Genomic DNA, 15,532 nt, shown 5'->3' on the forward strand with positions numbered 1-15,532 from the left:
GTCACCGCCTCCTGAAGATAAACCTCACTCTCTCTCTACTGAGTTAATTGCGGCTAGGGTTTGGCAACACCCCTCTATCTCTCTATCTCCCTCATTCTTTATCGTTCAATCTCTAGTTTCCTCGGCTCAAGGCTCATAGATCTGTTATTCCAATACACTCAATGAAGAATATAAAGTAAAATTAAAGGATTGTTTATCAATAATCTGAAACAAGCGTTTTGCTTTTGGTGTTGTTGCTCATCTTGATGGCGACTCTTAACCCATTTGATTTGCTGGGAGACGATACGGAGGACCCCTCACTCCTCGCGGCTCAGCAGAAGATCGAGCCGAAGAAAACTGTAGCACCACCGGCCAAGCTGCCGGCGCAGCCCAAGCTCCCCTCCAAGCCGTTACCCCCGGCTCAGGCTGGTTAGTGCTTTATTTAGTGCTTTATTTTTCTCTGTAAACTGATTTTCTGATAAATTTGTTATCTTGCTTGGCTTCTCGAAAATTTATGCATTTTTACCCTCAATTAGTAATGTGTTGATTTGATTGTTTAATTTTTCAATAGTTTTGTTGTGTTTGGATTCTAGTAATGAAGTTCTGTCAGTGAAAAATTGGAACTGAGAAGACATAACTTGTATAAGCTGTGATTTTTTTTGGGTTCAATGCCTCGAGCTAAATATATTGAAGCACAGTAATTTTTGTTCTAGATTTTTTTGGAAAATGTATTTCATTATTTTCACATGTTGATGCACAGTAATTTTTGTTCTAGATTTTTTTGGAAAATGTATTTCAATATTTTCACATGTTGATGCACAGTAATTTTTGTTCTAGATTTTTTTGGAAAATGTATTTCATTATTTTCACATGTTTCTGGTCAGTTGAATCTAGTGTACGACACTTGTGTTATGTTGAGGATATATGTTTTATTAGCCTCTGTTTGAATCATTATCATGCTGTTCACCTTCTGACCTGTAATATCCTATCAGTCCGAGAGGCAAAATTTGATTCTGCTCGAGGAGGTGGGCGCGGTAGAGGGCGTGGATATGGTCGCGATGGTGGTGCACGTCCCAATAGAGACTTCACCAACAATGAAAACAACTATGGCAACAAGGAAGGATTTGCTGCCCAGGGTGCACCTGATGATGTTGATGGAAAGTCTTCTGAAAGGCGTGTCGGTGGCTATGGTGGATCTCGTGGTTCATTCCGTGGTGGCCGTCGAGGCGACTACAGCAATGGAGACTCTGGTGAAGGAGAACGAGACCGCACTCGCAGGCCGCTTGAGCGCCGCAGTGGAACTGGCCGCGGGTATGTATGAAAAGTGTGCTATTTTGATAGTTTATGTACTGTTATCAATGTTTTTTTAAGTTGGTAATCTGACTTACCCCATTTTTATTGCAGAAATGAGATGAAACGTGAAGGTTCGGGCCGCGGAAACTGGGGAACACAGACTGATGAATTGGCACAGTAAGAATGTTTAGTTATTTTCATTGGCCATTAGTGTGTTCATTGAAATGCAGTGATATGTATGTTTCCATAATTCAATTTCACCAACAATCTGCTTTTTTTTTCCCCCAGAGTGACTGAGGAGGTTGTCAATGAAGATGAGAAAAATCTGAATGTGGAGAAGCCCTCAGGAGAGCGAGATGCTGCTGAAAATGTAGAAAAGGAAGCTACTAAAGAGGAAGATGAAGAGAAGGCTGAGGATAAGGTGAAAGATTTGATAAACATTAAGCACATGTTTGAACACTGTAAATGCTTTCGTTATCCCAAAGGCTTTATCTGGCAGCTCTTGTTTTGATGCAATATTGTTACTTGCTTAACTTCCGCCCTTTTAAAGCTCCCTTTTAAGCTACCTCTTAGCAATTACAGTTTTTTGTGGCAAACACTGCGCTTTTAATTTGATTTAGGAATCACTACCTTGGTTTTTTACTTTGACTGTCGAATGATGTTTATAGGAGATGACACTGGAAGAGTATGAGAAGCTTCTTGAAGAGAAAAGGAAGGCTTTGCTTGCTCTGAAATCTGAGGAAAGGAAGGTTGATGCGAAGGAATTTGAATCAATGCAAGCACTTTCTAACAAAAAAGCTAATGATGATGTCTTCATCAAATTGGTGAGCTACTTTACTCTACTTTCATCCATTTTCTTTTGGCTATATCTTCAATAAGTAGCTTATTTTGAGAGTTGACTTTTTATTACTAATGAGATGCTTCTTTGCAGGGCTCTGATAAGGATAAAAAGAAAGAGTTGGCTGAAAAAGAAGAAAGAGCTAAAAAGGTACTACTAACTTTTATGGATGCTGGGTATCTACTATCTATCACATATTCTCATGATGTCTGTAGCTCTTTTTGGACAATTGTTGCATCTCTTGAGCCTCCTAAAAATGGATATTGGTTGAATAAGTGCCAGTTAGGCTCTTTACCTCATGTTTTCTGATGTTTTTGCTCCCCAAGCTCAGGTTTTTACTACCGATCAACGCATTTTTGGAAGACTGGTTTATGTTTCATTGAAATCTGATTGTGTTTTATTGGCTGTTCTAGGCTGTCAGCATCAATGAGTTCTTGAAACCTGCTGAGGGTGAGAAGTACTACAGCCCTGGTGGTCGTGGACGAGGTCGTGGTGGCCGTGCCGGCGCGAGAGGGGGCTTTGGTGGCCCGAGTGACAGGAGAACTTTCCAGGCACCAGCCATCGAAGACCCCGGGCAATTCCCTACCTTGGGTGGTAAATGAGATGTTCGTTGTGCTGCTTCCTGCCGCTCATGGTCGAGTCTCTCATCAATCAATCGTGCAGGATAGAATATGAACAATTAATTGTGACATTGATGCTCAGTTTTGCTTCGTGAATCTGGAAAACACGTTTTAGTTGTTTGTTTTGACATTACATTTGAAATCTCAAGTATATTGCCTTTCATTGCTCTTTTTTAATCCCATATTGAGTGTGATACGTATGGCTTTCATAACAAGCGTAGAAAAGCAAATGATTTACTCATTTTTGTGTTGCATTTTTGGATACTAAAAGGAGTAATGCTGTGATATTATGTACTCGTTTTGGAAATAATAATAAAATGAAGATAAAGTTAAGTAATACAGAGAATAATGTTGTTGAGAAAATGGAATGTCTCTGTTAAGGCGGAATGGAGTAAGGCGGAATGGAGGGAGTGTGAATGATGATTTTGTCGAAGGAATAAAATGGTCGCATCATATTTATATAGCTTTTGGTATATAGACTCCAATATGAGAACGTGGAAGAATCATTTTTTTAATTCTGTTTTTATCAAATATTTATCTCAGAATCATTCATTCCCTTTTCAGCTTTCGGATGGCAAATGTAACTTTATCATTGAAGCTAGTGGGGACACTAAATAAGTGGGTATTTGGTAAATTACTAATCCATAAAAAGCCAGTAAGGAGAGGACATTATATAAGTGAGTATTTGGTAAATTATTGAATCGTTGATTTGTTCTTATTTTATAACGTAAGAAAAATGATTTGTACTTATTTTGCATCGAGATTTTGGTACTTTAATGACTTCATAACTTATTGAATATAATAATTTCATTGCTGTACTTTATTTCATAGATTTTATCTAAATATAAATCTTAATTCAACAAATAAAATTATTTTATTTAGTATAATGTGATGCGGGTAGTAACATGTGACTAAATAAGTCATGAAACTGTAAAAAAATGATCAGTTGTAAAACTAATGTTAATTAATAGTTAAATAATTTACAATCATATTTTAAAATGCTATACAAGATCAAAATTTAATAATTTACAATCATATTTTAAAATGCTATACAAGATCAAAATTTGACCGAAATTTAATACTCTCTGTTTCATAGAAATATGTCGTATTTTCTTTCTCGTCCGTCCCATAGATATAGTTTGTTCATTTATGGCTGTATTTTTCTCCTTCTCTTTTATTTTATCATTTATAACCCCACCATCTACTACCAATTTCAATTACTTTTTCTCCTTCTCTCTTACTTTACCAATTACGCATTAAAAACTCGTGTCAACCCTAAATGACCTATTTCTATGGAACGGATAGAGTTAGTTACAAGCTAATTACCCTAATAGTAATAAACTTATTTTGTATTTTCAATTGTAATCATCAGCCAAGTACACGAAAGTACTGAGAAAGAAAATGAAAACGAAAGAAAGAGAAGAGGGAGGTCAAGATTGTGTAAAATTCAATGGTTCAGATATATTTTTTCGTGGTATGTTCAACTATTAACAACTGTATAAAACGAGAGAAAAAAATTAGAAGATAGATGGCTTGTGCAATTATGATTGGTTGGACACACCACGGTCCACGTGCATGCAATATATCCGCCCCAATGAACTGAACTACTCCCTCCGTCCCAGATTAAGAGTCACTTTTTGCCATAAAAGTTCGTCCCAGTTTAAGAGTCACTTTTAGAATTTTCCTTGTTTGGTCATACAATTTTACCCCATTCTTCATCAAAATTACATCAAAATGCCATATATACATTAAAATAAACCAAAACAAAAATCAAAAGTGAAAAGGGACACACCTTCAACCAACTCTATCATCTCACTTAATTTATTACACACTCTACCATCTTACTTCATTTATTACATACTCCACCATCTCACTTCATTTATTACACACTTTAACTTTTTCTTAAAACCCGAGCCATAACAATAAGTGACTCCAAATATGGAGTATTTGTTAACAACTCTCATAAAAATGTTGTACTATTATTTGGATAGTAATTATACCATCTATGTCCACAAAAAACATTTCTGTTTTTCCATTTTGGATCATCAACTAAAATTACTCTTCTACCTATTTTTGGTAAGTTTTTGTCAATAATGAGGAGTCCTATTTTCATTCACTATACGCCATAATTTTTTTCTATCATATTTTTCTACTTTACTAATTTTTTATGTCAGCCACTACTAAAACTATATTAGACGGAGATGGTAATTAAATTTAAAACTGTATAATATGTTTTTGCGTCAATGTGACCTGTGTTCCATGAAATGATAATTGATGGGATTTTTGCGGATCGGCCCATTAATGAACAGCCCAAAGCCCAGTATTCAGTTGTGGCTTCTCCATGAACAACGGAAATGGCCGAAAAGGAGATGAAACTTAACCAGAAAGATCTTGCCTGAGCTCTGCCGACGACAGCAGACGAGCGGAGGCGCCGCTGAACTTTGGTTAGTGCTCTTCTATTAATGCTTAAACTCGATTATCTTCGCAGTTTGGAGTGCCGATAATTTATGGATTTCATTCAATTCCCAGTAGTCTGCAGTGTGCAATGAAACTGTTGTAGATGCACGAATATCGGAAGTTTTTATGTGTATTTGAATTTTGCAATTCTAGGTTATTCGGTGCATGAGCTTTCCGTTTCCGATCCATTATCCGATGTTTGTTTTAAATCTTTTAATGTTATAAAAATGGATTGTTACATGAGATCCAGTTCACGGTTTTGTTTATCCAATCGTTAACATTCATAGCCACTGGTACCATATCTGGCTTCAAATTATGCTCTCAGAAGGATGAAACTCAAGCTCAGCTCGACAATACGAATGGAGTTCGGGTTGAGCTTAATTTGCTTAGGTTCATGAGCTTATTTGAGCTTTAAATAACTTTCATTTCCTGTTAAACAATTGTAGTATCTACTAAAATGATAACTTTCCTGTATCCTTTAAGTATAAAAGGTGGAGTATTCCATAAGTTAGATACGAAACTAATAGATCTATATATTTTGAATGAATTCATGAGTACATAAATGAACTTGCTCACAGCTAATGGTTTGAGTAGCGTCAAGCTCAAGTTTGACATAGTTTCTGAGCCTCACTGAACAAGCTCAAAAGAGATTTTCCCGAACTGAAATACGAGTAGCTAGCAAATAACTTGACTTGTTTACAACCTTACTTTCCCTTTGACAAATGTACTGTTAGATAACATTAATATACATATTAGAGGCAGGTCACCTCCAAATCCAGTGCAAACACCCTCTCAAGTTTTCACCCTTTAGGTATTAATGCGTGACAAGCTTAAAGATCGCAAGAATAACGATGTTAAAGTTATAATTGCAGGCTCGTAAATTGTAAGCCGACGTGAAACTTTTCGCGTCATTGTGTTCTTTGTACTTATATATGCATGGATATGGATTGTATTATTACCTTTTTCTTTACGTGGCCTAAAATATCAGTCATGCAGACTGGCAACCGTGATTCATGAAAGACAGTATGTTATACGTGATGGGAACATAAATATGATTATGCTGATGAATATAAGAAAATTGACGAGGGCCGGGATACGTTTGTGTTTTGAAATCAGGCTCACATTATTCAATACTTATTATGAAGGTTTGTCTGTCTGTTTGCCAATGTGGCATTGTCGTAAAATCTAAAATTTTATTTGTCCTTCTGCTAGATATTTATTCTGTATGTGTTTGTCGATATTTAGTAGTGGAACTGGAATCCCTGTGCTTATGGAGAATATATGGACAATAGTATATGAATAAATCATGATGTCAGTTTAATCATTCAAATGTACAGCAACATTGCACTCACCCAAGTAAGAACAGTTATTTATCGTATTTTTAACTTCACTGAGATGACTTGTTAAATATCTAGTTCTCTTAAAATCTGACCCTTGATGGTTGGGTTTTCTATGATATCATACATTTTTTGATGCATGAGCAAATATCTGGTTGGGTTTTATGCATTTCCTCACCAAAAATGTCAACGACACAGACACTTTCTGAGCATAGAGTCTGATTGTGCAGCCAGGGAAATCTGTAAGGTTTAATAATAGATTCTAGGATTGCCTTTTCTAATCTTTATTCCTTGCGGAAAAGAAGAATGGAAAAAGGAAAGCAAACAATGATAAATTAAACTGCATGCTACTTCTTCACGCTATACTCATATATTTGAAGTTACATTTCCCAATCAGGACTTCTTGCCTCTTGCCAAGGGGCACATCTTTGTGTTCGTTCCAGGGTGAATTTTTTTATTATGTAGTGAACCATTAATAGGTTTCCTTAGTAAACTCAGGAAGATATTGACAAATAAGTAGATGTGGTATGCTCAAATGGAAGTTTGCCGAATTTCGTATAATATTATCCATACTTGTTAGAGCAAATAATAGAATGAAAGTTTGTCTGACACTGTGTGAATGAAATGGGAAATATGATAGAAATAAAAGATAACTCCTTCAAAAGAAGGCCCTCTTTCCTTAATGGAAAGGCTCGGCAATGCCGTACAATACAATACTCAGAAGAAGTCGCCCCCTCAACATCTAATGACATAGATTATAAGTCTAGAAAGAAGAAAGATAACTCGTGCTGGAAAATAATGACTAGCTATAACTTTATTCAAGCTCCACTATCCGTAACCAACGCCCACTACTTGTAACCAAAGTAACGGTTGTGAATGCATATCAGTATCTTTCTAGCACGACAGAAATTTTAATTATGCTATATCACTCAATACTTGGCTTCCATCATTGCCGTTATTCCAGGAATTTTGCAAACCTAAGTGCGACCCGTTGGTATCTTGATGTGCTTTCCAGCTTTTGAAATCAGAATCTGTTAAAGAATGATGGATAAACCTTGTACTAGCACTTATTTTGCTTCAGAAATGCTGTCTGAATTTTTTCTTAATGTGTCTATGTATCTACCTTCCAGGATGTCATTATCTGAAAGGAAGTTCAGAAAATCTTCGAAGCTGCCTTCTTTGTAGGACAAGGGATGTCGCTCATCCACTAGGTCTGGAGCAGGTGTTACTTTTCTGTTTATTGCCAGACTGTGAAGGCTAGCAATGGAAAGACGCTTTTTCTCTAAATTCACAGTTGCTCGATGAACAATACTTTTGTATCGGCCATTGCTGAGCACTTCCATTTGATCACCCACCTGAACCACTAATGCTCCTTCGATTAATGGAACAGGCTGCCAATTCTCATTTCTGTCCATCACTTCTAGACCCTGTTGATCTTGGAGTATGATTGTTAACAATCCATAGTCTGAGTGTCGGGGCAGGCCCAGTGCTAAATTTGGTTGGGGGCAAGTAGGATAGCAATTCACAGCTATGACTTGGGAACCTTGCTCCACATCATTCTGTAAGTAGTCTGATTGTAGACCCAAACTCTCAAATACTATCTGTATTAGCTTTGTATGCAAAAGTAGCAAAGCCTTGGCATAGTTTCCCATTTTTTCCCTACAAAATTGGTACATACTCTTTGAGACATGCGATAATGATGATTATGGCTAAATAAGAAAGCATCACTGATATATTTTACTTGGCAAACATATTATACCTGTTAGAAGCATCAGTGATCATATTATAATTGTTAGTAGTGTAAGGACTGCATAGAGTTGCTTACTTGTAACTTGGAGGCTCTGATGGCCACAAGTCGATCCAAGTTGAAATTGGATTGGCATAGTGTTTGATGAAGTCTCTCCAATATTGAATTTTATCATTGACTTGATTTAAACTTGTCCCATACCTTACAGGTTCATGAACATTAGTAGAGGCAAACTGCATTTTTGTGTCATTTGGCATGTCAAAGAAATCTGCGGCAACATCTAGGGCCTGATCCGTTAATGAAACAGGAATTCCATGATTGATCACCTGCAGGGGGAAAAGAAATTTCTAGCGCATGGCCCTAGAATAGTATGTGCTTAAGTTCAAATTGCTTATTTGTATGGACTGCTCATGCAATGAGAAGGTAATAAAATACCACATATGGAAATTATTCAGTGAACATACCGAAATTGCTTCATGATCATACTTTTTTTTCACTTATATATAATAGTAATGCATTCTCACAGCTGATGTTAAACCATGCATGCCATCTAACTGTATATGAACATACATATGCTGGCAACTACATAACACTCTTAAAAAGTTACTCCCTCCGTCCCAATGAAGATGTCCCACTTCTTCGATGGTACCAGATTTTAGAAAATTTTGTTTAGTCTGTTAAGTATAGAGATAAAATGTAATAGAATGTATTTATAGAGAAAGGAAAAGGTAACTGGAGCAATAATGAAGAAAGAGAAAAGGTAGTTGAAGTAATAACTGAATGTACTAATAGAGGAAAGGTACTTTTTGAAAAAATATAAGCGTGATATATTTGTTGGGACATACCAAAAAGGAAAGTGGGGCATCTTTATTGGGACGGATGAAGTATAACCTAAAAACTTTTTTGTCGAACTAGTGGTTTTTATGTAATAATATGTGATTGCTAACGTACCTGAAAACCTCCGAATTCCTTGCATGCCATATGCACTTGTTCAATCACATGTGGCCGAAGAACCGGGTTCTCTAAAGAGGAGAGATCTATGACTGGCAAAGCACTGAAGGTAGAAGGTGGCGTCTGCTCAAGGGTAGGGCGTTCGGCTGGAGGGAGAATGTAGCACTCAGGAACACTGCTTACACCCATTTGTGCAAGTGTCATCGTGCTTGTGAAATGGTGATCTGCTGTGGGGTGAGTGTTGTCTTCCATGTTAAACCTGGGGTTTTTTTGGTGTGCTTGTCTAACGTTGAATAGGCAAGTTGATGATACACAGATAGCTCTAATCTATTTATAAGCTGGAGAAATTACTCATACGAATATTCATGTTTAATTTATGTAGTTACATTGAATGTAGGATGCATTAATGCCGGGAGGCATTTATGTTCTCATGCTAGTACATAAATCACTTGCTTCTGGAATTGATACATATGTTTTCAGTCAGGGGTGGTGACCGGAGAGAGTCAAAGACAAAAGGATGGCAGTCATTTCTTCTACTTGAAGATCTTATTGTGCCGGAAATAAGGTACGTATTCTCAGGCAAATATGGCCCCCACTTTCGTGAATGTTTAATCATATACATATATAATTCGTCAAACAGGATAAATCTAATACGTAAATATATGTATATATATTCAATCTTGCTTACTAAGTTTGGCTAGATGTATTTTATAAAATAATTTTGCATCGTTTTGGTGGCTCACGTGAAGTGCTGGTCATGCAATTTCTAATAATGTAAGAACGCTGATGTCGTAAATAACTTTGTTATTGTTATTCGGGGAGATGGGCTGGCCTTACTATTACTAGCTAGTATTGTGGGAAATTGGTTTGTTCTTGGTTGAAACAGACAGCCACTGTGACGTATATCTTGATTTCTATTTTTGCGTTTAATCATATAAAAAAAATTGAACTTGAATTAGTAGTATTAAATTGGTGAGGGAAAGAGGGCTGGGATAAGTCAGGGCTGACGCCATAGAACGAGAAACCAGTTCCTGGTTTGTTAAATGGTTTTGGAATTTAATAGACATAAAATAAAAGTGATGTGGCGTGGCCTTTCCAAAACCTGTTCTACTACTAGTCTACTACGTAATGCATTTTTTCCTCACACACACACCACAATGTTATTCTACGTTTGTGCACATATACTAATTGGATTTGGAGAATGCATAAACTGCTCATAAGTAACTTTTTTAGATCTTTGTTCAAGGTATTTGCCAATTGTTGGGGTTTAGAAGAAAATTGTTATACATGTCCAATGTTCTAATTTTGTTTAACTTGTTATATTTATTGTGCAATGTTCGATATTTACAAAATTAACTGAAATATCTCCAATATGAAATCTGGATGGATCACGAGCTACATGGCTTACTTGACGTGATTTCGTAACGTTTGAAACATAAAGAATTGATTAGAATCAAAGTAATTATTATTCGGCCATTAAATTGTAATTTTAACATTTTGCATCAGTTAGAATATGTTAAGATATGTCATGTAGAAACTAGTCTTGACTAATTAGTTTTAGCTTCTTCAGGTGCAGGCCAATGTAATCTCGAGCAAATAAATCTCTTAATATCGCGGGAGAAACTAAATAGCTAAGGTAACTGTTAAATTTTAGGTATATATTTTAAACCAAGTTTTGTTTATATTTTTAGCTATGCATGAAACTATATGTATATTAAAATAATTAAGGATTGAATCTATTTCGATCTTTAGTTATTTTATCAATTCTTTCATAATTTAAAAAATTTACATTACAGGTAGCTAAGAGCATCTTCAGATTCCAACCATTCACAAACCTATTTTAGAGTAAATGTTACATCAAATATGATTTTACTTCAACCATTTACACTACAATCAAACTTAAAAGAATATTCTCTATATCATGCTTTTTTTCCCTTACAAAATTTGAAAAAGTTTTTGGGTTTGCTCCAGTGTGAATCCTAAAATTGGTACTACTATATTTTGCTAAAAAATAAATCTAATAGTATGAGTAGGGGTGAGAAAAAAAACCGAAAATTGAATATCCGAACCGAACCAAACCGAAATTTTGAAATTCGGTTCGTTTATTTCGGTTTTTTGGTTCGGTTCGGTTCGGGTGAAAAAAATAACAGAAAAATTGAAAAACTGAATTATATTTTAAATATAATATTATATATATTTATTCTATTAATTTAATATATTATATCATATATATAATATATATTAAATTATATATATATATATTAATATATATTATTTTTTTTGGTTTTTGGTTTTTTTTTTGAAAATGTCGGTTTTTCGGTTTTGTTCGGTTTTTGAAGTTCGGTTTTCGATTTTTTGGTTTTTCGGTTCGGTTCGGTTTGGATTTTGAACTAAATTCGGTTTTTCGGGTTTGGTTCGGTTTTGACAAAAACCGAACCGAAACCCGAATGCTCACCCCTTGTATGAGATTGCTTTTAGAGTACCATTGGAGTTAATTGAATTACTACATTTTGGACTTTAGAGTATCATTGGTTAGGGCTACTAATATGAACTTTGGTGGACTTGTGGATTTTCTCATTAACTTAAAACTTGAAAATCATGAATTTTATTGCTGTCTGGGAATTCCCACACTTGATGATTCCGGCAAAATTGTGGCTTGTCGAAAAATCGAGGTGGCCCAGATTAGTAAGTTGGACTAAATTTTTTGTGTTTTATTTAAAATTTTAAAAATCATTCTTCTTTTCATTCCCACCTACTCTCTCCCCCAATTTTTGTTCCACCACGGTTATTGAAAATGTGCTGGCGGAATATGATTCTCAAAATACGACCTAAGTGACCTGCTTAAGTAATTGCCCACTAATTTTAAACTATGGTTTTCGTTCTGGGCTTAATCACTAGCTTTAGGCCGTAGTCCTAATATGATTGTTTTTTAAGAGTGTTTGTTCTCGTATTTTTGTCCGAGGCCCATTCTGTAGTTATTTTAATTATTTGCCTTAAAATATAAATATTTGGATAGTAAAATTAATTTTAGCATTTTCATGCTATAGTAAAATATAGTAGTTATCATCCTTCTTGTTAGAATTTGACCCAGTTAAAGAATGTGACCGGCGATCACTAGGATGAAACATAATTAATGGATTAAAAACATAATTATGACTCGGACAAGGTAAAAATTTAGTCAAACGTTTGAATTTGTCTCTACATTAGCAACTTTATTAGTAGGTAGAGGAATTCTAAGTTAGAGAAAAAAATATAAATATTTCAAAACCCGCTTATTTCCTTTACTACATTTTATAATAATGGCCTAATACTTCTACGTTAGAACATGCTAAAAATCTCAAATTTATTTATCTTAGTTCTGATGTAACATTGGACTCATGATCGAGCGTGGACGGTTTCCAACTATTTATACAATAAAAATATGTATAATCTTTTGATCAATTAATTATATCAATATTTTGATTAAAATAACTTTACCCATTAATATCAACTATACATGATTTGACAGATCAGAACAGCCAATAGATGAAACTTTAATATAACTGAGATTTGGTTAAGGTTTGGTAATGCATTGACCTTTAGGTGTTCAAGGTTGCACTTTGTATCCACTAATGACACTAAAGTATACTACATAATCAAAGGATAAGTTACGAAAATATGGAAAGGGAAATTATTATAATATTGGTAAAGTATACCGGTTCCATAAGTATTAATTTGATAAAGTCAACAAATTAAAATAATTTTCTACACTACAATGATATACAAGTAACACGACCAAGAGAAGTTGCCGTGTGAACCTAGTCTACACATGGAAATTATTATAATTTCATCTTCTATTTTGTTACTTTAAAATATATTAGGTGTATATTGAACTCGAACCAATTAACAGTAGTAGATAATTAGATGGTGGGAATTATTAATGTTTATTTTTTCCTCTTCATCTATATGAATGAATCAAAGCATTATTAGTTAGGTATCGTATTTGAACGTGTATTAAATAATAGCACCAGAGTAAGTTCAAAGATTCTCACAATATTACACAAATTGCAATTGAAATTGACTATAACATGACTTGGCTTCGTTAAATTAGAGAATGATACAATAAAACTTTATCCCCTAGCAGCATTAGGTTGTAGAAAATATTGAAGTGTTGATTGATGGATGAAATTAGAATAAGAATAATAATAATAATGCAATTTGAAATTATATTAGGTATGGAGGGTGCCAGATGGCGTCTCCTGATTGGATTCGAGGCCTGAAGCAAAAGCCCATTTTTCAACAACCTATTCTTAACGGATTAGGTACACAAATTTGTAAAATAAAACAAGGAAAAAAGTAAAAACAATGAATTGTGTATGTTGAATACACAATTGTTTATTTAAAAATATTCACGCGATTTCGAATTCACTGAATTCAATAGCTTTGTTAAGCACCCTAAAATTCTAAAAGTGCATTATCTAACAAAATTGACATAAATGTAAAAATCATATGTACAACGTCAAAATTCGTGAAAGAATGAAGTTGATACAAAAAGAGAAACTCTAGAGGAAAAAATAATTGCAAAATTAGTTTTAAGATAGGAAAGAGTATATGTAATATTAGAGTAATTATCATGGCTTACGACTTCATTATTCGTCCAATTAAATAATTGTATTTCACCTAATACTATCCGTCTATATATAGAATTGCATCTTCCATGAACTTAACACATTTGAGCTCCGAAAACATTTTTATTCATCAAACTCATATACATACATATAAAGAAAGTAAGACATATATCAATAAAAATATAGTAAAATGAAAATGGGTAGAGCCATTGCCCTCCTCTTTGTGCTTGTGATATTTCCGGCAGCGTACGGGCAGACGCAGCACACCGTCGGCGACTCTGCTGGTTGGGACGACACCGTCAACTACGTCAACTGGGCAAGGGGAAAAACTTTTACCGTTGGTGACTCCCTTGGTATGTTCATCTATATTCTATTTTCGACTTAATTTTCAACTAAATTATTAATATACTAAGTCATATTTAGTATACATGTTTCACTTTTTATACATATGTTTTGTAGATCTTATGTACTGCATAAAATTATCGAGGTTAATCATGGGCTCATGGCTGTTAATTTTTTTGTTGCTTACAAATTATTTTTCTAAATCTTTAATCAATATGCTAGAGAGCTTCTTTTTTTCTTTTTTCAAAGCAATTTAAGTTATCGATTTAGTATCTTAAAGCTAATCTTATAAAGAAAAATATACTAGTATTAAAATGGTTACCCTTTGCATAATTTTTTCTTAGGGTCGGTCGGAAATATAATTACCACTTTTGGATTTTTTTTTCAAACTAACATTGTACAATTACAATTTTATCCTCTATCAAACTTAAAGAAAAACCAGTCACTACAGATTGTAAATCATTTCCAACCAATTAATATGCCTCAAATTTATGTTTTGGATCTGCATTTTTACCATGAAAGTAATACTTTGTATGTTCATCATTAAATGTCTTATTTTGCTATTTTGAAAAATCCATCCCATTTGACTTTTACTGCATTAGGTCAGTGTGTCATACGAATGACAAACTCATTTCACTCACGTTATATTATAAAACTAATACTACTCCCATATGCTTACTTGGCAAACATCTTGCCGGAGCGTTGTACCAAATATGCCCTAAATCTTGCAAAAAAAATAACTAGTGCTTAAAAATAACTTGTTTTGGTATTACAGTGTTCAACTATGGTCCCTCCCATGCTGTTGACGAAGTAAGAGAAGATGACTACACCAGCTGCAACACCGCAAACGCCATCAGCACCGACAGCAACAGCCCCACCACCATCTCCCTCGACGCCCCTGGCACCCGCTACTTCCTCTGCCCGAGGTCCAACCATTGCGGCCAGGGCCAGAAACTCACCATCAACGTCGTCGCAGCCGCCACCACCCCATCACCACCCTCCGGAGGCGGCTCCACCCCCTCACCGCCCTCCCCCGGCGGTGAAGACACCCCACCAACTCCTACAACCACCACACCGTCCTCCCCACCGCCCCCCTCCGGCAACGCTGCCACCAGCGTCGGTGGCAAGATGAGCTCGGTGGTTGGCTTGTTGCTAGTTGTGGGAGCCATGTTGGGAGTAATGAGCTAAGGCAAGAGGCAGTGCTGTTTGTAATTTTCTTTTATTTTTGTGTATTGTTATATTTTTAGTATAATCGTGTGTACATGACTCATTATGTGGTGAGGCTGTGAGACCATCTCTATTGTTATTGTCACCATTTATATTATTGATTTGCTTCAATAAAGAGACCATGTTTCTTAGAA

The 15,532-nt window shown here is 35.2% G+C and overlaps 3 protein-coding genes across 3 annotated transcripts; 2 read left to right on the forward strand and 1 right to left on the reverse strand.

Annotated features, from left to right (window-relative positions):
• On the forward strand, positions 1 to 2,893 carry LOC125200839 (RGG repeats nuclear RNA binding protein A-like). The gene is made up of 7 exons (XM_048098633.2): positions 1 to 408; positions 972 to 1,290; positions 1,384 to 1,449; positions 1,561 to 1,693; positions 1,941 to 2,096; positions 2,204 to 2,260; positions 2,524 to 2,893. Exons 1-7 carry the CDS (start codon positions 246 to 248, stop codon positions 2,710 to 2,712), a joined length of 1,083 nt encoding a protein of 360 aa, XP_047954590.1. The 5' UTR covers positions 1 to 245; the 3' UTR covers positions 2,713 to 2,893.
• A 4,605-nt stretch (positions 2,894 to 7,498) lies between these two features.
• LOC125203413 (2-oxoglutarate (2OG) and Fe(II)-dependent oxygenase superfamily protein) lies at positions 7,499 to 9,450 on the reverse strand. The gene is made up of 3 exons (XM_048101752.2): positions 9,223 to 9,450; positions 8,350 to 8,597; positions 7,499 to 8,183 (listed from the first exon to the last, which is right to left on the reverse strand). Exons 1-3 carry the CDS (start codon positions 9,424 to 9,426, stop codon positions 7,592 to 7,594), a joined length of 1,044 nt encoding a protein of 347 aa, XP_047957709.1. The 5' UTR covers positions 9,427 to 9,450; the 3' UTR covers positions 7,499 to 7,591.
• A 4,276-nt stretch (positions 9,451 to 13,726) lies between these two features.
• Positions 13,727 to 15,532, forward strand: LOC125217160 (mavicyanin-like). The gene is made up of 2 exons (XM_048118998.2): positions 13,727 to 14,182; positions 14,947 to 15,532. Exons 1-2 carry the CDS (start codon positions 14,020 to 14,022, stop codon positions 15,357 to 15,359), a joined length of 576 nt encoding a protein of 191 aa, XP_047974955.1. The 5' UTR covers positions 13,727 to 14,019; the 3' UTR covers positions 15,360 to 15,532.

Source organism: Salvia hispanica, chromosome 2 (genome assembly GCF_029641045.1).
Source record: "Salvia hispanica isolate PSC_SH4W2 chromosome 2, Shi_PSC_v1, whole genome shotgun sequence".
Classification (NCBI taxonomy): Eukaryota; Viridiplantae; Streptophyta; class Magnoliopsida; order Lamiales; family Lamiaceae; genus Salvia; species Salvia hispanica.